We start from the raw sequence: 21,414 nt of genomic DNA on the forward strand, positions 1-21,414 counted from the left end.
CCACGGCTCTGACTCTGCTGTCCAAGACAGTGGTACCTAGGGTTAATGTTTTTAAATAATTAAACTCTCCATTGGTCAACTCTGCTAAAAAAAATAGACTTAGAGCACCACCATGTGGTAAACTCTTGTAGCATCAGCACTGCCAAACACCAGCACAAATTAAGGACTGAATCCCTGTTTTTTGGATATTGATCACCTGATGGCTTAGGTCTAGAAGAAGATTTACTACTTCCACCCATCCAGATAAAGTTGGGGAGTGGGTAGAAGGAAGGCATGAGCAGAGGGAAGGGAGGAAGGAGAGATAAGACAGCAGAGAAGAGGGGGTGAGCGAGGTGGTGTAAGATGTTTAACATTAGTATGAATAGGGGGGGTCATCCTCACATGCACCGGGCCCTAGGAGGACTTTGCTACTCAGCGGTGTAGTCTGCGAGTAAAGTGTAGTGAGTTGCTCTCAGAGCGGTCGTGGCTGGTAGGGCCCATCTCTGCTGGGTTGGCACACATGTGATGTGATTCTTTGCAAACCCCTGGCAGGACAGGCCACGCGGCCCCTCTTACTGGTTCTAGGAGGGTTATTCGCCCTCTGGAGCAGGGTGCATCTGATGCTTTGCGAAAATGGGAAGGTAACAAATGAGGTGTCAGAGTTTGAATGCATATTTGCCACGGCGTGCACTCCTAAAGCAAAATAGCATGTTCTATAGAACTACTTTGCGGTGCGGAGGGACACGCCCTGCTCACTGTGGCTGTTCTGCTTGAATGTCAGGCATGAACAAAACGTTAAAGTTATGCTCGCTATCCTGCCCTATTGATTACACATGCCAGGAAGTGTCATAAAAGAAAGGGGTTTTGCACCACACAAGGCGGGAGAAGTGATCACGGCTCATTAAAACTAGAAATAATTTGAGGCAAAAAGAGCCCACGAGATACAGTAATCCCCCTGCAACTAGATCACCCTAAACGCCTCCCCACTAGATTAACAGAGGAATGCTCACTAAAACGGGCTAATTTCCAACAGAATTTAAGCTTGTAAAATGCCAGGATACAAAAACTAGAATGGTATGAAAAAACGATCAGAAAAGTGGTGCAAAATTAAAAGACGAAAAATCAAGCGCCAAGAAGAATTGGGGTAATGATGGAATGAAAAAGGACTGGCTTAGGTCCCGATGGTGTTCCTATCGACTTGTTTAAAGCCCAAATGGACCTCTGGACCCCCCTTCTAACTAGAGTCCTGAACGCAACTTGCAATGTTGGTTTATTGGAATCATGGTCGAGGTCCGTGCTAGTTCCCATTTTTAAACAAGCATTTGCAATGCAATGGTCTCGGCATCATTAAAGGTAGAGCTATTGGCCTTGCTCATGACATTTCTTTTTTTTCTTTAAATCATAAATAAATGGCATTGTCATTTACATTGCCAATACACAGCACTCTGCACTCAACAGCACACACCACTCTGCACCTGCACTCACTGCTCTGTACACTCACTCTGCACTCACTACTCTGCACTCACTACTCACTACTCTGCACTCACTACTCACTACTCTGCACTCAGTACTCACTACTCTGCACTCACTACTCTGCACTCACTACTCACTACTCTGCACTCACTACTCTGTACTCACTACTCACTACTCTGCACTCACTACTCTGCACTCACTACTCTGCACTCACTACTCTGCACTCACTACTCACTACTCTGCACTCACTACACTGCACTCACTACTCTGTGCTCACTACTCACTACTCTGCACTCACTACTCTGCACTCACTACTCTGCACTCACTACTCTGCACTCGGCACTCACTACTCTGCACTCACTACTCTGCACTCACTACTCACTACTCTGCACTCACTACTCACTACTCTGCACTCACTACTCTGCACTCAGTACTCTGCACTCACCACTCACTACTCTGCACTCACTACTCTGCACTCACTACTCTGTACTCACTACTCACTACTCTGCACTCACTACTCTGCACTCACTACTCTGCACTCACTACTCTGCACTCACTACTCACTACTCTGCACTCACTACTCTGTACTCACTACTCACTACTCTGCACTCACTACTCTGCACTCACTACTCTGCACTCACTACTCTGCACTCACTACTCACTACTCTGCACTCACTACACTGCACTCACTACTCTGCACTCACTACTCACTACTCTGCACTCACTACTCTGCACTCACTACTCTGCACTCACTACTCTGCACTCGGCACTCACTACTCTGCACTCACTACTCTGCACTCACTACTCACTACTCTGCACTCACTACTCACTACTCTGCACTCACTACTCTGCACTCAGTACTCTGCACTCACCACTCACTACTCTGCACTCACTACTCTGCACTCACTACTCTGCACTCACTACTCTGTACTCACTACTCACTACTCTGCACTCACTACTCTGCACTCACTACTCTGCACTCACTACTCTGCACTCACTACTCTGTACTCACTACTCACTACTCTGCACTCACTACTCTGCACTCACTACTCTGCACTCACTACTCTGCACTCGGCACTCACTACTCTGCACTCACTACTCACTACTCTGCACTCACTACTCTGCACTCACTACTCTGCACTCACTACTCTGCACTCACTACTCACTACTCTGCACTCACTACTCTGTACTCACTACTCACTACTCTGCACTCACTACTCTACACTCACTACTCTGCACTCACTACTCTGCACTCACTACTCTGCACTCACTACTCACTACTCTGCACTCACTACTCTGTACTCACTACTCACTACTCTGCACTCACTACTCTGCACTCACTACTCTGCACTCACTACTCTGCACTCACTATTCTGCATTCTGCACACTCACTCTGCCGAAACATGTTGGCTGTGTCCATATCCCTGTTATTTTCAAGCAAGAAATAAATAATGAACGTTTCATCCATTCCTGTTTCTCAACATCTATATGAAACTCAAAGAGATTATGTATAACTCTGTAATGGCACTTATTGAGATATATTAACACTCTATTCTTGTTTATACTGTTTTTTTTACTACCGCCAAGAGGGCTTCCCCTTTATTTTAGTTTTTTTAAACATTTTTACGGCATTCTCGTGAACAGGGAGCCCTGGGAGTGAAGCACCTTTAGTAGGAAAACATACGGAGTTCGCCAATCAATACCATAACTGTTCTTGTGATCTTGTTTTGGAATTGTAAACATTGGGTGTGAGCTTGGGTTTCTTTAGCAACAAAACACAATATACTACAGCATACGGAACACTGAAAGAGGTTTTTCTTTGCATGCACAGGTGAGCATGTTACATCACAGTGCGTCTTTTTGTGGACTCGAGCATAGTTCACTGGTGATAGACTTCAGGGCTTTTTTTTACAGTAGTGTATATGTTGCATTATGCTGTAATGCAACGTATTACAGTACAATATTGGGAATTCTGGGCTGGGGTACTGACATCTGACACAGATTTCCAGGATAATATCGTTAAAATCGATCAGATTTGCAATGATCTACAGAGACAAACACAAAGGCACAGAAAACACCACTTACAATAATTAAGAGTGTCTCTTTCGTGAATTGTCAGCCCTGGATCTGCTGTCAGTGACTGGGACGGCAGTGCAGAAGTGTATCCTGCACTAGCGTTAATGGTACATATTGAAAGAGGCATGGAGCCCACTAATGTGAATAACCAGACAAATGTGCCTCGAAAAGGACATCATTTATAACTGCTCTTTTATCTTAACAGAGTAAACAACATAGGTAAAAAAACAGGCAGGCCATAGTTTCATTTAGCAGCCAAATATAAAATAACTCTTAGTGCCCCCGGAATTCCGCCGCGGCCGCACCGGAAGTCAGGCGAGGTCGCCTGTGACGGGGGCGGAGCCGCGTCCGGACCGGAAGAGGAGGCAGGCGGAGGAAATGCGTGGAGCGGCCCGGGCCTCCTGCGAGCGTGGAAAGCCCCGGGGCCGACAACAGGACGTTGCACACGTGTTGCGGGGCTCCCTTGACCAAGAGGGAGTCCCGGGAAAGGAGCTACCAAGAGCCGCAGCGTCAACTGTCCCTGCCGGTGCGGAGAGCGGAGTCCCCCAGATTGCCACAGTAAGTTAAAGGGGAGGGGGGAGAGAGGGGGGGCCGGTGCACTTGTGTGTGTGTGTGTGTGTGTGCGTGTGCGCGCGTGTGTGTATGAGTGGGGGGGGTTCTGTATGTATGTGCGTGCGTGAGCGCTTGTGTGTGTGTTTCTATGTATGCGCATGCGTGTGTTGTGTGGGAGCCTCGCGCAGCGCTCGTACTTATGCGCGTGCCAGTTAAGAAGCGTCTGTGCGCGGCCAGGAGTGTCTCCTGGGAAGCACACTCGCTGACAAAAGATCTCGGCGGAGACGCGCTTCCGCGCGGCTAGCCGAGACCTAAAAAGGGGATCGGGGGTCGGGGGTCGGTTACCTGGTATCGCCCAATCTTTCTCTTAGACTCCCTTGGCAAGGTGGCTGGTTGAGTCATTTTAGAACTACTGCAAGATTGGCCAGAGGATGGCAGAATAATCTCAGACCTACAGTACGGGTTTCGCCAGGGCTTGGGGACCATTGAACAGGCCTTAAACCTCTCACTCCTGATTGACAAGTATGTTTCCATCAAAGGAGGAGACCTGTACATTGTCTATGTGGATTTATCGTCCGCATTCGATTGTGTCTCCCATTCCAAACTTTGGTGACTACTGATGGACATGGGGGCACCATTGAATGAAGTAAAGTTTCTGAGAGAACTATACTCAAATGCCACAGCAAAAGTGCGCTATGGGGTGGGGGGGAGCTGACGGCGGAGTTCCCAGTAGAAAAAGGGGTGATGCAAGGGTGTGTCCTGGCGCCCTTTCTCTTTATATACGAATGGGCTGGAAAGAGAGATGTTGAAGGGGTGCAAGGATCTTCCAATGGTGAACAATCGCCCAATTCCCGCACTCCTTTATGCTGACGACACCGTTATATTAGCCCGTACCCACCTTGAACTCCAAAAGATCCGGGACAGATACTCCACATTTATGGCAGGTCTGGACCTGAAAATAAACATCAGTAAAACCTTTGTTATGAGGGCAGGTTCAGGTCATAAAAATAAAATAAGGGCCATCTACCTTAATAAGGAAAAAATAGCGACTACACATAAATACTCCTATTTGGGCATAACAATAGATCATAAACTTTCCTGGAGACCAGCTGTGGAAACACGCAAACTGCTTTTTCTAAGAACTACAGCAGCTTTGGTTAATTTTGCCAGGAAGTTGGGAAAGAGAGCTCCCCCTGAAATCATTATGATCTATAAAGCTAAATGCTTATCTGTGGCTTTGTATGGGGCTGGTCTTTGGGGCTTTGTGGCTACGGACAGTATTCAGAGGGTAGAAAACTCTTTTTGAGGTTCCTTCTCGCAGTACCTGGTAGTACGGGTACTTTTGCTTGTCACACTGAGTTGGGTCTCGCGCATGTGATGGACTTAGCTAAAATCGAACCTTTGTTACTATGGAGTAGGATTTGGACTTCCGATAAAGCAACCTTTACTCAATCTATTCTTTCCGACTGCCTAACCATGGACAACGCTAATAACTCTAGGTGGTTGCGGTATATTGCAAGGTTTTTTCATGATTTGGGGTGGGACCAATATTATCATAACCCCTCCTTAATTCGTGAGGTACTGAGGAAGGTCCTAAAAAAGAAATGTCTTGCTCATCTTGAAGACTTAAGATTGATGAGCGAGGTCACTAAACCTTCCGTCATTCACAGCTTGCTAATACAATCGGTACCCACCATACAGACATACCTCACCTACAACACCACGAGCTATGAGCTCTATCTCCTGGTAAGGTTTAGGATGAACTTCTTTCACAGAATGGTTGCATTTCCTACCAGAAATAATTGGGCCAAAGAGCTGACGCCCTGTCCATGTGATGATACCTCTTCTCAATCTACCTTGCACACCATTCTTTTCTGCAAATGTTATTGTGAACTCAGGAAAAAATGGCTTATTCCTTTTTTAAGGAGCACTGGTTTTAGACAATGTCACCCGGCTTTGCTTTTTTTACAGCTGCTACAAGGAGAGCAGTTGGCATTTACAGTGGTCAGTTTTCTCAAATGTCTTGTTCAACATCACATGAATTTAGACGGTATTTTGCACAACAGTCAGTTCTGAAATCTAAATGCCACATTTTTAACCGTATTCATTCTGCTGGTTGTTAATCGTCTTATATTTTAACCTGTAAATATTGTACTTTTATTAAATTGTATTTATGCACGATTATTTAAATGTATATTTTTGTGTACATATGTATGTTTATTTATGTATGCTTTTATGATTTGCAACCAAAATCGAAATAAAGCAAGATTGAATTGAATTGAATTGAATTGAATTGACTGGCTTAGTGGGGAATGTAGGAAACTAAAGGGGCTGATAAGGAAAGGGGAGAGGAGCCTTAGAGTTAAGTATGATCTACGAAGTTACATTAATTTAGTTAAAATGAGGAAAGCGTATAGAACTTTAATCCGTAATCAGTAAAGGAAATTTAAAGAGAAATGTTGGGGGAGTCTGCTGGAAGCAATTGAATCAAGAAATGTACGAAAATTCTGGAAGTTAATACAGGGAGGCTCAGGCAGGGTACAAGGGGCAATGAATTGCATGGAGGAGGAAGCTGCATGGAAGGAACGGCGTACCCCAGGGATCCTCCCTCAGCCTGACGGTGTTCAACATATACATGGCCCGCTCGCACACGTAGCCCGACAGCACGACCTCAACATAATCTCCAACGCCGACGACACTCAGCTGATCCTCTCCCTCACCAAGGACCCCATCACCGCCAAAGCCAACCTCCAGGAAGGAATGAAGGCCGTCGCTGACTGGATGAAGATCAGCCGTCTGAAGCTGAACACGGACAAGATGGAGGTCCTCATCCTCGGCTCCAATCCTTCACGATGGGTCGACTCCTGGTGGCCGGCGGCACTGGGGGCAGCCCCGACCCCACCGACCACGCACGCAACCTGGGCGTCATCCTCGACTCAACCCTCTCAATGATCAAGCAAGTCTACGCCGTCTCCTCCTCCTGCTTCAACACCCTCCGCATGCTACGCAAGTTCTACAGATGGATCCTGACAAATACAAGAAAGGCAGTCAACCAGGCCCTCGTCAGCAGCAGACTCGACTACGGAAACGCCCTCTAAGCGGGAGCTCCAACCAAGCTCATCAAACGACTTCAACGCATCCAAAACGCCTCTGCACAACTGATCCTCAACGTGCCCCGCCGCAGCCACATCACACCCACCTGAGAAACCTGCACTGGCTTCCCATCAGCAAGAGGATATCCTTCAAGCTCCTCATCCACGCACACAAGGCACTCCACAAGACTGGCCGAGCCTACCTGAACAGACGGCTCTCCTTCCACACCCCCAACCGCCAGCTCCGCTCCGCCGACCTCTCACTCGCCACTGTCCCGCACATCTGAAGAACAACCACCGGCAGGAGATCCTTCTCCCACCTCGCCTCCAAGACATGGAGCACCCTCCCACTGAGCCTACGACAGACCCAAGACCTGCTGACCTGCAGGAGGATACTCAAGACCTGGCTGTTCGATCAGTAGCGCCCCCCTCTCCTCCCCCCCAGCACCTTGAGACCCTCCCGGGTATGTAGTGCGCTTTACAAATGATTGATTCATTCATTCATTTAAAGGATCTATATGGCACGAGGACAGAGCCTGCAAAAAGAGATATAATGCCCTGGGAATGTGTGGATGAATATATAAAAGTACACTTTACAGCAGATATTATAAACCGTATTATAGGAAATCTTAACTCGTACGGCTGGCCCTGATAACCTCGCTGCGATTATAATAAAGACACGGTCTGAGTGGCAGGCCGAAGCCCTGTCTCAAGTGTTCTTACTCCTATTAGATACAGGTCAAATCCCTGATAGCTGGAGAGGTGCCATAATTAGACCCATATATAAGAAAGGAGATATGAAGGCCCCAAAAAACTATAAATATCTAGAGTTCTGGTTTGAAAGGTCCCTGAATTGGCATTCCCATATGGAGGCCCTAAAGGCTAGGTAGGGCCTTTGCATCGGTGAGTGGCTTGAGCAAATCAATCAGAACTATGGTGAGATCTCACATAGACCTATGGTGAAAGCCTTCGGTGCCAGGATACCCCACAACTACAATATGGAGCAGAATTACCTTGTATCAGTGGTAAAAGCGGGTGGGACACTGATGAAGGGAAATGTATAAAGACCCTAATGTCCCTACGAGGCTCATCCATGACTGGAGACGGGTATGACCTTGTGGAATATACAGGCCCAAGTGGCACTGATAAGATTTTAGAAAAAATTGGGGTCGGGAGAGGAACAGAAAGTATCCCAGTGGAGCAAGAGTAAGACCCAGCAAAGTGATATAAAGTGCACCAAAGGGGTCAGAAAAAAAAAATGGAATCTGCATGTGGGAATATGAAGGTGAGAGTATGTCAACAGATGTTACAGGTGAAGTTTCAAAGGGCGAACAAAGAACTTTAGGGAGGGAACTATCTCGGAAAAAGGATTGGCAGTATCTGAGAGAGAAAAAAATCAGTGCAATTTATGTTTAACTCTTAGCAGAAGGAAGTCTGGTTCCCATATTTGGACATATTGCCAAAGTGTTGGCTCAGGTGTGAATTATTAAGAACAAGAATCGGTATTAACCCCTGGGTAATACATGAGAGAATAAAAATGGAAATACTTCAACCCGGTGCGAAATGTACATGTAAGCTGGAAACAAAATGTGATATTTTGGACATATTAGTGGATTGTTTAAAACTTTACCCTTGAGGAAATTGATGTTATGCCCAATTTTCTAAAAATATGGAATTAAGAACCGTGCCCAAGCTATAAAACTCCTTGATATTAAAATAGCTATTGGAAGGTTCATGATAGCAGTAAAAAGGCCTTGCTTGGAGAAATACGATGAACTATGTTCTTAAGGAATTAGGAATTGGGAGCCATAGTGACAAATAAAGGATGTAAGTAGGGCTAACTGGTTTCGATTTTAGCTTGATTCTGGTAGATATTATTTAGAAAGGGGTAACCCTTGTAGAAAAGTTAATTTTTTATTGAATAGTTCAACAAAGTGGTATGTCTATAATTAGACATTTTTAAGTAATTTATTTTTAGTCACAAAATTGTTGATGAAATATTTATGATATTAGAATTGTATATAAATTGAAAAATGTTATATAAGGGACTATGTATATATGTATCTGTATTGCTTAAAGAGCAATGGTCTAAATAAACATTACTTTGACTGACTGACTCTGTTTATTGTCTCTTAATAGAGATACATCATTTCAGAGAGGAAGAGGCGTTGGGTCTGGGCTCCTATGTTAAATGTTACTGGGCAAGTAAACTCAACCCTCACCGAATAAGTTTGCATCAGGACCAGTGATCTCACGACAGACCAGAAAGACTGAATGTTGCTAAGATGAAAACCAAGGGGGCGGAGCACTGGGTCGCCCCATGGCTCCCATCATCTCGCTTGTATGTTGCACTTGGAAGTAGTTGCTAAGCTCAAGGTTGAGCAGGACTAGTTGCAAAGGCATCCATAAGTGAATGGGCGCTGTGTTCAGACTCTGTTACTCAAGGCTTGAGGTGACATTCAGAGTCACTCTTGCCTGGCTGTCTTTGAGGGCCCAGGGGTGGCAATGTTTACTCAGAAGGAGTAGTGTCTGATGCTGCACCTTGGCGCACTCCGCTGCACATCTGGCAGGCCAGCTGTACATTGAGAAGAGCAAGTTGAAATAAGAGTGTGTTTTTGTGTTTTTTTTAGATAAGAAGAACTACAAACAGCTGCTGGGGGCGCTGGACTACTCCTTCCTGTGCGCGTACGCTATTGGCATGTACCTGAGGTGAGCTTCAGTGCTTCGGCCCATCCGCGCCTGCTATTGGTCCATATCGAAGTCAGCTTCAGTGCTTCGGCCCATCCACGTCTGCTATTGGCCCATATTGAAGTCAGCTTCAGTGCTTTGGCCCATCCACGTATGCTATTGGTCCATATCTAAGTCAGCTTCAGTGCTTTAACCCATCCGCGTATGCTATTGGTCCATACCTAGGAGGGCTCCAGTACTTCGGCCCATCCGCGTATGCTATTGGTCCATATCTAAGTCGGCTTCAGTCCTTCAATCCATCTGCGTATGCTAATGGTCCATACCTAGGAGGGCTTTAGTACTTCGGCCAATACACGTATGCTATTGGTCCATACCTAGGAGGGCTTCAGTACTTCAGCCCATCAGCTTATGCTATTGGACCATATCTAGGTGAGCTTCCCCATCTGCGTATTCTATTGGGCCATACCTAGGAGACCTTCCGAATTCTGGCTCATCCACGTATGCTATTGGTCCATACCTAAAGTGAGCATTGGTACTCCCAGGTGTCCCATTATAGTGTTGATGTGTACCTAAGGCAAGCATTTTAATGCCCATCTGTCCAATTCTACTGATAGTATGTGCCTAAAGTGAGCATCTGTGCTCCCACCTGTCCAGGGTCTGCCTTGCCTCAGAGCCTGCTCCATTGTAGTTTTTGACGTTGTCCTAGTCCCACTGCCTTCACGTTTGCAGGTCTTGATGTTGTCGTGCCTCGCTGCATGTACCCTGGCATACCTCGTTGCCCTCACCGCTGCAGGTTTTGGCACCGACATCCCTAGATGCCTGCACCTTTCAAGGTTTGCCCCTGTCATCCCTCATTGTCTGCACTTCTGCAGTTTTTGAGGCTGCCCCACCTCTCTCCTTCCTCTGTTGCAGGTTGTGTTGCTCTGTTACCTCTCATATGACCAGCTCTCCTGTCTCTTTGTCCTCACAGTGGCATCATTGGGGAGCGGTTACCGATTCGATACTACCTCTCCTGCGGGATGGTCGCCAGCGGCATCTTCACGGCTCTCTTTGGACTCGGCTACTTTTATAAAATCCACAACCTCTGGTTTTACATCATTGCCCAGGTGAGCCTGTTCATGTGACGCTTCTGGCTCAGGCGGTGCCTGTCCTGCCTGCTGCTGTGTAACCCTTGCCTGCTAGTGTCCCCTGAGGCAGTGTCTGTCCTGCCTGCTGCTGTGTACCCCTTGCCTGCTAGTGCCCCTTGAGGTGGTGCCTGTCCTGCCTGCTGCTGTGTAACCCTTGTCTACTAGTGTCCCCTGAGGTATTGCCTGTCCTGCCTGCTGCTGTGTACCCCTTGCCTGCTAGTGCCCCTTGAGGTGGTGCCTGTCCTGCCTGCTGCTGTGTACCCCTTGCCTGCTAGTGCCCCTTGAGGTGGTGCCTGTCCTGCCTGCTGCTGTGTAACCCTTGCCTGCTAGTGTCCCCTGAGGCAGTGCCTGTCCTGCCTGCTGCTGTGTAACCCTTGCCTGCTAGTGTCCCCTGAGGCAGTGCCTGTCCTGCCTGCTGCTGTATAACCCTTGCCTGCTAGTGCCCCTTGAGGTGGTGCCTGGCCTGCCTGCTGCTGTGTATCCCTTGCCTGCTAGTGTCCCCTGGGGCGGTGCCTGTCCTGCCTGCTGCTGTGTAACCCTTGCCTGCTAGTGTCCCCTGAGGCGGTGCCTGTCCTGCCTGCTGCTGTGTAACCCTTGCCTGCTAGTGTCCCCTGAGGCAGTGTCTGTCCTGCCTGCTGCTGTGTACCCCTTGCCTGCTAGTGCCCCTTGAGGTGGTGCCTGTACTGCCTGCTGCTGTGTAACCCTTGCCTGCTAGTGTCCCCTGAGGTGGTGCCTGTCCTGCCTGCTGCTGTGTAACCCTTGCCTGCTAGTGTCCCCTGAGGCGGTGCCTGTCCTGCCTGCTGCTGTGTAACCCTTGCCTGCTAGTGTCCCCTGAGGCGGTGCCTGTCCTGCCTGCTGCTGTGTAACCCTTGCCTGCTAGTGTCCCCTGAGGCGGTGCCTGTCCTGCCTGCTGCTGTGTAACCCTTGCCTGCTAGTGTCCCCTGAGGCGGTGCCTGTCCTGCCTGATGCTGTGTAACCCGTGTCTGCTAGTGTCCCCTGAGGCGGTGCCTGTACTGCCTGCTGCTGTGTAACCCTTGCCTGCTAGTGTCCCCTGAGGTGGTGCCTGTCCTGCCTGCTGCTGTGTAACCCTTGCCTGCTAGTGCCCCTTGAGGTGGTGCCTGTACTGCCTGCTGCTGTGTAACCCTTGCCTGCTAGTGCCCCTTGAGGTGGTGCCTGTCCTGCCTGCTGCTGTGTAACCCTTGCCTGCTAGTGTCCCCTGAGGTGGTGCCTGTCCTGCCTGCTGCTGTGTAACCCTTGCCTGCTAGTGTCCCCTGAGGCGGTGCCTGTCCTGCCTGCTGCTGCGTAACCCGTGTCTGCTAGTGTCCCCTGAGGTAGTGCCTGTCCTGCCTGCTGATGTGTAACCCTTGTCTGCTAGTGTCCCCTGCTGGTTGCTGTGCTGAGCTGCCTGCTGCTGTGTAACCCTTGTCTGCTAGTGTCCCCTGAGGTGGTGCCTGTCCTGCCTGCTGCTGTGTAACCCTTGTCTGCTAGTGTCCCCTGCTGGTTGCTGTGCTGAGCTGCCTGCTGCTGTGTAACCCTTGTCTGCTAGTGTCCTCTGAGGCGGTGCCTGTCCTGCCTGCTGATGTGTAACCCTTGTCAGCTAGAGTTCCCTGAGGCAGTATCTGTCCTGTCTGCTGCTGTGTAACCCTGTCTGCTAGTGTCCCCTGAGGCGGTGCCTGTCCTGCCTGCTGCTGTGTAACCCTTCTCTGAAGGTGTCCCCTGAGGCGGTGCCTGTCCTACCTGTTACTGTCTCTCCTGCTTGCTGCTGTGGTGAGCTGCCTTCTACTGTGTAACTCTTGTCTGCTAGTGTCCCGTGGCGGTGCCTGTCCTGCCTGATGCTGTGTAACCCATGTCTGCTAGTGTCCCCTGAGGTGGTGCCTGTCCTGCCTGCTGCTGTGTAACCCTTGTCTGCTAGTGTCCCCTGAGGCGGTGCCTGTCCTGCCTACTGCTGTGTAACCCTTGTCTGCTAGTGTCCCCTGAGGCGGTGTCTGTCCTGCCTGCTGTTGTGTAACCCTTGCCTGCTAGTGTCCCCTGAGGCGGTGCCTGTCCTGCCTGCTGCTGTGTAACCCTTCTCTGAAGGTGTCCCCTGAGGCGGTGTCTGTCCTGCCTGCTGTTGTGTAACCCTTGCCTGCTAGTGTCCCCTGAGGCGGTGCCTGTCCTGCCTGCTGCTGTGTAACCCTTCTCTGAAGGTGTCCCCTGAGGCGGTGTCTGTCTTGCCTGCTGTTGTGTAACCCTTGTCTGTTAGTGTCCCCTGCTGGTTGCTGCGCTGCGCTGCCTGCTCCTGTGTAACCCTTGTCTGCTTGTGACCCCTGCTGGTTGCTGTGCTGGGCGGCCTGCTGCTGTGTAACCTTTGCCTGCTAGTGTACCCTGCTGGTTGCTGTGCTGAGCTGCCTGCTGCTGTGTAACCCTTGCCTGCTAGTGTCCCCTGCTGGTTGCTGTGGTGAGCTGCTGCTGTGTAACCCGTGTCTGCTCGTCTCCCCTGCTGGTTGCCGTGCTGAGCTGGCTGCTGCTGTGTAACCCTTGTCTGCTAGTGTACCCTGCTGGTTGCTGTGCTGAGCTGGCTGCTGCTGTGTAACCCTTGTCTGCTAGTCTCCCCTGCTGGTTACTATGGTGAGCTGCTGCTGTGTAACCCTTGTCTGCTAGTGACCCCTGCTGGCTGCTGTGCTGAGCTGCCTGCTCCTGTGTAACCCTTGTCTGCTAGTGTCCCCTGCTGGTTGCTGTGGTGAGCTGCTGCTGTGTAACCCTTGTCTGCTAGTGGCCCCTGCTGGTTGCTGTGGTGAGCTGCTGCTGTGTAACCCTTGTCTGCTAGTGTCCCCTGCTGGTTGCTGTGGTGAGCTGCTGCTGTGTAGCCCTTGTCTGCTAGTGACCCCTGTTGGCTGCTGTGCTGAGCTGCCTGCTCCTGTGTAACCCTTGTCTGCTAGTCTCACCTGCTGGTTGCTGTGCTGAGCTGGCTGCTGCTGTGTAACCCTTGTCTGCTAGTCTCCCCTGCTGGTTACTATGGCGAGCTGCTGCTGTGTAACCCTTGTCTGCTAGTGACCCCTGCTGGCTGCTGTGCTGAGCTGCCTGCTCCTGTGTAACCCTTGTCTGCTAGTGTCCCCTGCTGGTTGCTGTGGTGAGCTGCTGCTGGGTAACCCTTGTCTGCTAGTGTCCCCTGTTGGTTGCTGTGGTGAGCTGCTGCTGTGTAACCCTTGTCTGCTAGTGACCCCTGCTGGCTGCTGTGCTGAGCTGCCTGCTCCTGTGTAACCCTTGTCTGCTAGTGTCCCCTGCTGGTTGCTGTGGTGAGCTGCTGCTGTGTAACCCTTGTCTGCTAGTGGCCCCTGCTGGTTGCTGTGGTGAGCTGCTGCTGTGTAACCCTTGTCTGCTAGTGTCCCCTGCTGGTTGCTGTGGTGAGCTGCTGCTGTGTAGCCCTTGTCTGCTAGTGACCCCTGTTGGCTGCTGTGCTGAGCTGCCTGCTCCTGTGTAACCCTTGTCTGCTAGTCTCACCTGCTGGTTGCTGTGCTGAGCTGGCTGCTGCTGTGTAACCCTTGTCTGCTAGTCTCCCCTGCTGGTTACTATGGCGAGCTGCTGCTGTGTAACCCTTGTCTGCTAGTGACCCCTGCTGGCTGCTGTGCTGAGCTGCCTGCTCCTGTGTAACCCTTGTCTGCTAGTGTCCCCTGCTGGTTGCTGTGGTGAGCTGCTGCTGGGTAACCCTTGTCTGCTAGTGTCCCCTGCTGGTTGCTGTGGTGAGCTGCTGCTGTGTAACCCTTGTCTGCTAGTGACCCCTGTTGGCTGCTGTGCTGAGCTGCCTGCTGCTGTGTAACCCTTGTCTGCTGTCTCCCCTGCTGGTTGCTGTGCTGAGCTGCCTGCTGCTGTGTAACCCTTGTCTGCTAGTGACCCCTGCTGGCTGCTGCGCTGAGCTGCCTGCTCCTGTGTAACCCTTGTCTGCTAGTGTCGCCTGCTGGTTGCTGTGGTGAGCTGCTGCTGTGTAACCCTTGTCTGCTAGTGTCCCCTGCTGGTTGCTGTGGTGAGCTGCTGCTGTGTAACCCTTGTCTGCTAGTGACCCCTGCTGGCTGCTGCGCTGAGCTGCCTGCTCCTGTGTAACCCTTGTCTGCTAGTGTCGCCTGCTGGTTGCTGTGGTGAGCTGCTGCTGTGTAACCCTTGTCTGCTAGTGTCCCCTGCTGGTTGCTGTGGTGAGCTGCTGCTGTGTAACCCTTGTCTGCTAGTGACCCCTGCTGGCTGCTGGGCTGAGCTGCCTGCTCCTGTGTAACCCTTGTCTGCTAGTGTCACCTGTTGGTTGCTGTGGTGAGCTGCTGCTGTGTAACCCTTGTCTGCTAGTGACCCCTGTTGGCTGCTGTGCTGAGCTGCCTGCTCCTGTCTAACCCTTGTCTGCTAGTCTCCCCTGCTGGATGCTGTGCTGAGCTGCTGCTGTGTAACCCTTGTCTGCTAGTGACCCCTGCTGGCTGCTGTGCTGAGCTGCTGCTGTGTAACCCTTGTCTGCTAGTCTCCCCCCTGCTGGTTGCTCTGCTGAGCTGCTGCTGTGTAACCCTTGTCTGCTAGTCTCCTCTGCTGGTTGCTGTGCTGAGCTGCCTGCTGCTGTCCCACCTTTGCAGGTACAGGCTGTGAGTCAAAAGACACCTTTGCTAAATGTTGTGAGCAGCGCTTCTCCTTCCTCCATTCAACCACTCTCTCTTTCCATCCATGTGTTCTGTATCTTTCTCCTTCTCTTCTCTTCTCTCTGCACTTCTAACTTCTGCTTCTCTGATCTCTTTCCAATTTCTTTCTGTTTTTCTCGCTCTTTCTCTCTATCTCTATCTTGAAGCTCCCACCATGCCTGCTCCAGTTAAACAAGGTAAGTCCAGATGTGCAGGCTCACCATCTGATCTTGGTGTCTTTACAGATGGTCTGTGGTCTGTGCTGACACTGCCTGGGGTTTGGGCCCCTTGTGTTTGTGGCCCCTGAATTGGATCTGCTCGCCTTGAAAGAAGCAGAGGGTGGGGAGGGGCTTGGCTGATGGTCAAGAGAAGGACTGTCCTTGAGCCGGGGAGTGGGAGGGGGGTGTGGGAGGGGTGGGGGAGGGGTTGACCGCCTGTCTCATCCCAGTGCTCCAGATGGGAGAGGGACGTCTCTGTTCTTCTCACCTCTCTCCTTTGCCTGCTCTGTCTCGGTGAGGGCCAGTCATGGGGGCTGGGCAGGTTTTATTGTGCATGCTTGACCTCTTGTCCCTGAGTTCAGAAAAGAGACACCAACCCCCCCCTGTTGACATGTCACTGCTGCCAGTGACCTGCAGGGGATGCCCCTCCCTCCTCCTGGTTGGGCCTCAGTGCGCTAACCCACAGCTCTCCCACCGGGGGTCTCGCACAGACTGGAGCGCTCCATCCACAGAGTATGTTTGGGGTTTCATCATTCCTGGGCCCCTGAAAGGCCTGCCTTCTGCTGCTGTGGCAGGCCCCTCTGCCTCAATCAGTCGGCGACGACCCTCATTCCCTCATGGAGGTTGGTTTTTTCGGTGTGAGGGTCTTTGGTGAGGGAGAGGATCAGCTGGGTGTCATCGACATAAGAGATGATGTTGAGGTTGTGCAGTCGGGCAACATGGTTGAGCGAATCCATGTAGATGTTGAACAGCGTTGGACTGAGGGATGAGCCCTGGGGTATTCCGCATATGATCTTGGTGGCTTCGGAGTAAAAGGGGGGGAGGCGGACGCTCTGGGTTCTGCCAGAGAGGAAGGAGGTGGTCCAGTCCAAGCCTTCTCTTGGATTCCGGTGTCGTGGAGATATGTTCGTAGTGTGCGGTGGCAGATCGTGTCAAAGGCAGCTGACAGGTCCAGGAGGATGAGGGCCGTGGTTTCTCCGTTGTCTAGCAGGGTCCTGATGTCATCGGTGGTGGAGATGAGGGCAGTGTCGGTGCTGCGGTTGCTGCGGAATACGGACTGGGACGGGTGCAGGATGTTGTTCTCCTCGAGGAATCTTATCAGTTGTTTGTTGACAGCCTTCTTGATGACCTTTGCCGGGAACTGGAGCATGGAGATGGGTCGGACGTTCTTGAGGTCCTTGGGGTCAGCCTTGGGTTTCTTGAGTAAGGCGTTGATCTCCGCGTGCATCCAGCTCTCCGGGAAGGTCGCTGTCTCGAAGGAGATGTTGATGGCTTTCCGGAGATGGGGTGCGATGGTGGGTGCTGGCCTTGTTGAAGATGTGGTGTGGGCATGGGTCTGACGGGGATCCGGAGTGGATGGAGTTCATGATCTTGGTGGTGTCCTCGTCGTTGATGTGGGTCCAGGAGATCAGGCGGTGGTGGTCATGCGGTGGTGGTCATGGGGGTCGAGTTCTCGGTGGTTGCTGGGCGGTCACGGTGTTGAAGCTGTCGTGGATGTCTGCGATCTTGTGGTGGAAGAAGGTGGCCAGCGAGTCGCACAAGTCTTGCGAGGATGGGATGTCGTTGGTGTTGGAGAGTTCCTTCACGATGTTGAAGAGTTCTTTGCTGTTGTGTGTGTTGTTGTCTAGGCGGTCTTTGAAGGAGGTCCTTTTGGCGGATCTGATGAGGTGGTGGTGTCTGCGGGTGGCGTTCTTGTGGGCTGCGTAGTTTTCTGGCGTTCGTTCACAGATCCAGGTCTTCTATTGCTTTCGGCAGGTTTGTTTGGAGTCCTGGAGGTCTTCAGAGAACCAGCTAGCTTTATTTCTGGTGTGGCTGTTGTAGGGCTTCTTGAGCAGGGCAAGGGTGTTGTCGCAGTCATCGATCCACTGTCTGAGGTTGCGGGCTGCAGCGTCTAGGTCGGTAGGGTCAGTGGAAGGGCTTCGGGCGTGGGGGGTGGTTATCTGTTCTTCTGTGACTTTGCTCCAGCAGCGGCGAGGCATCTGCTGGGTGCGGTGGTGTGTGGTCGGTGTCCGGAAGGTGAAGTGGATGCAACGGTAGTCGGTCCAGTGGAGTTCGGTGGTGTAGTTGAAGGAGACGTGGGAGCTTGCTGAGAAGATGGGGTCCATCGTGTGGCCGGCGGAGTGGGTGGGTGTTGTGATGAGTTGTTTGAGTACGAGGTTGGCGAGGTTGCCGATCAGGGTGGAAGAGTTAGTCATTGTTGTTCTCGAGGTGGAACTTCAGGTCTACGAGGAGGATGTTGTCCGTGGAGGCGAGGGCGTTTCTGCGATGGAGTCGCTGAACTGTGGTTGGGGTCTGGGGGGGGTCTGTAGACGAGGGTGCCTCTGAGGGTGGTATTGGGGTCGGTGTGGATCTGGAAGTGCAGGTCTTCGGCGGTGCTGAGGGTGTCATGGGTGTATGTCGAGATTTTGAGCGTGTTCCTGTGGACAATGGCGATTCCTCCTCCTACTCCGTTGGTGCGGTCCTTGCGGGTGATCTTGTGGCCGTCTGGGATGGCTATGGCGATGTTGGGTGCCAAAGAGTGGTTCAGCCAGGTCTCCATCAGGAAGGCGACGTCTGGGGTGTTGGAGTCCAGAAGGTCCAGGAGTTCCACGGCGTGTTTGCCTGCGGAGCAGGTGTTGAGAAGGATGCATCTGAGGTAGTTGGGTTCTTTGGTAGGTGGGTTGGTGGGCTGGACGCTGGTGAACCTGCAGTTCCGGCAGGAGAAGGGTCCTTGGGTGCGCTTCAGGTGGCCAGGCAGCAGGTGCGTGATCGTCCGGTGTTGAGCGCATGAAGGGTGCTGGAGTCGTAGCAGATGCAGGTGTCGTGGCTCTTGCGGGGGCCCGAGGTCCTGGCACTGGGCGCGGTCATGATTGGACAGACCTCTGACGAATGACCCACGCCTGAACTGAAGGGTTTGCACACTGAGGGTGAGCCCTGCAAAAGGCCCACACATAGGAGCAATGCTTGAGCCTGTCCAGTGCTGTGGGAAATGGAAGCCTTGAGGGCTTGAGGGCGCCTTACTGCTCCTTGCACTCAGTGCGGGACGGATGTAGGTGCGTCTCTCAGTCTGTAGGTATCATTCAGTCTGTCCCTTGCATAGTGAGAGGCAGCTGAGGAGTCCTCCCACAGCGCAATGCAGCTCAGTGCGGTCCTTCGAGTGAATCCCAAACCCCCCTCATCCTCACCTCTTGGTTGACTCCAGGTTCCCACCAGTCCTTTGCCTTCAGTCGGTGAGTGTCCCTTGAGCTTCCGGGTCAGACTTTGCTCTATACAAGACCACCAGCTGCAGCACGTGTGTCTGGGAAGCACAGCCAATCAGGAAGCACATGCATGCCCACGTGTGATGGGTTCACTGACCCACAGGACTGCGCCTGCCTCCTACTGGGGAGGCCATTGTAAGCCACAGCAGGTCTGGGGGTTCGAGCTCCCTCTCGGAGGGGCCCTGGGCGGGCCCTCTGCGCTGGACTCTTCCTATTGGAGCCGGGCCAAGGCTGATTTGCATATGGCCCAAAGAAGTGACCACATCACACTCATTCTGCCTTCGCTTTGGCGTCTTCCCATCGAGGCAAGATCAATCTACAAGACGGCCTGTATCACCCACGAAGCCTTGCACTCCTCCTCCCCTCGATACCTGGCGAATAAACTGAACATTTCTGGAGGCTCGAGACCGTCTCGTAATGCAGAAATGTACTGCTTGAGCCCCCCACCTTCAAAAGGGAAAGATGGATGGCTCAATCCTTCTCAGTCAATGCGGTGAGACTCTGGAACTCTCTCCTCCTCCATCACTCCGAACCACCACCTCTACCCGGACCTCAAATCTCTTCTCTTCCAAAGACACTTCCAGAACTAATGCACCCCTCTTCATGTCCCTACAGGAAGTTCTTTCATTATTGTACATTTGCAATCTATGCCTGTACAATCTTCATCCTACTGTGTATAAAAAAAATAATAAATAAAATGGCTGGCTCCTGACTGAGGAGGTCTGGCTTTTGTCCTGAGTAATTACTGTGTGACGCTCTAAGTGCAACAGAGGTGAGTGGGCGTGGCGCCCCTGCTCACTGTCCCGGAGGACTGAACTGATGCTGCACACTGCTGACGTCACCCAGATAGGTAAAACCTGGCCTGGGGTTGCTTGTGGGGACCTGGCCTGGCAGCTCAGGGTGGACTATTCCTGTCAGAGCAGGAGCAATCATCACCCATCACTCTCTTGTTTTGCCATATTCTGCATCCATCACAAGAGGTCACAAGTGGGCGGAGCATTTGCCTCCGTTCCAAAGCGAGCCGCAGGGGTGTGGAGAGCAGGAAGTATCCTTCCTATGGAGCACCCGGGGCGGGAGTGTGATCAGCCCACCCACAGGCTTTGGGACCCTGTCTTGTTCTGTGCCTGGGTCTTTGCATTGCAGGGGGGCTCCGGGCGCCCTGGGGTTGTGTTGTGATACCTGCTTTCTTACAGCTCCTCTTTTTTCTTGCAGATTGTGAACGGCCTGGTGCAGACCACGGGGTGGCCCAGTGTCATCGCCTGCATTGGAAACTGGTTCGGGAAAGGAAGGTGAGGGGGTGCCGTGCACACTCACACTGATCAATAATATCACTCCCTGCCTCTGTCTGTCCCTCTGTCAGCCATGGTCGCTCTCTGTCCCCACAGAACCTCAGTGTCTCTGCCACTGTCCCTCTGTCAGCCATGGCTGCTCTCTGTCCCCACAGAGCCTCAGTGTATCTGTCTCTGTCCCTCTGTCAGCCATGGCTGCTCTCTGTCCCCACAGAGCTTCAGTGTCTCTGTACCTCTGTCACCTATCACTGCTCTCTGTCCCCACAGAGCCTCAGTGTCTCTGTCTCTGTCCCTCTGTCAGCCATGGCTGCTCCCTGTCCCCACAGAACCTCAGTGTCCCACCCAGTGTCCCTCTGTCAGCCATCGCTGCTCTCTGTCACCACAGAGCCTCAGTTTCTCTGTCACTGTCCCTCTGTCAGCCTTCTCTGCTCTCTGTCCCCACAGAGCCTCAGTTTCCCTGTCACTGTCCCTCGGTCATCCATCTCTGCTCTCTGTCCCCACAGAGCCTCAGTTTCCCTCCCACTGTCCCTCTGTGAGCCATCGCTGCTCTCTGTCCCCACAGATACTGGGTGTCAGTTGGTTACTCTCTGCCACTGTCCCTCTGTCACCCATGGCTGCTCTCTGTCCCCACAGAGCCTCAGTGTCTCTGCCACTGTCCCTCTGTCAGCCATGGCTGCTCTCTGTCCCTACAGAGCCTCATTTTCTCTGCCACTGTCCCTCTGTCAGTCATGGCTGCTCTCTGTCCCCACAGAGCCTCAGTGTCCCTCCCACTGTCCCTCTGTCAGCCATGGCTGCTCCCTGTCCCCACAGAGCCTCAGTGTCCCTCCCACTGTCCCTCTGTCAGCCATGGCTGCTCCTGTCCCCACAGAGCCTCAGTGTCCCTCCCACTGTCCCTCTGTCAGCCATGGCTGCTCTCTGTCCCCACAGAGCCTCAGGGACCCTCCCACTGTCCCTCTGTCAGCCATGGCTGCTCCTGCTCCCACAGAGCCTCAGTGTCCCTCCCACTGTCCCTCAGTCATCCATGGCTGCTCCTGTCCCCACAGAGCCTCAGTG

The 21,414-nt window shown here is 52.0% G+C and overlaps 1 protein-coding gene across 1 annotated transcript in view; it reads left to right on the forward strand.

Annotated features, from left to right (window-relative positions):
* SLC37A1 (solute carrier family 37 member 1) overlaps positions 1-21,414 on the forward strand; it is a 198,728-nt gene that overhangs the window by 107,487 nt on the left and 69,827 nt on the right. Inside the window, exons 5-7 of the mRNA XM_086935868.1 lie at positions 9,803-9,881; positions 10,831-10,966; positions 20,285-20,361. Of these exons, the coding sequence (XP_086791994.1) occupies positions 9,803-9,881; positions 10,831-10,966; positions 20,285-20,361 (292 nt within the window). The remainder of the gene's footprint in view (positions 1-9,802; positions 9,882-10,830; positions 10,967-20,284; positions 20,362-21,414) is intronic.

This window comes from Lissotriton vulgaris, chromosome 8 (assembly GCF_964263255.1).
Source record: "Lissotriton vulgaris chromosome 8, aLisVul1.2, whole genome shotgun sequence".
Lineage (NCBI taxonomy): Eukaryota > Metazoa > Chordata > Amphibia > Caudata > Salamandridae > Lissotriton > Lissotriton vulgaris.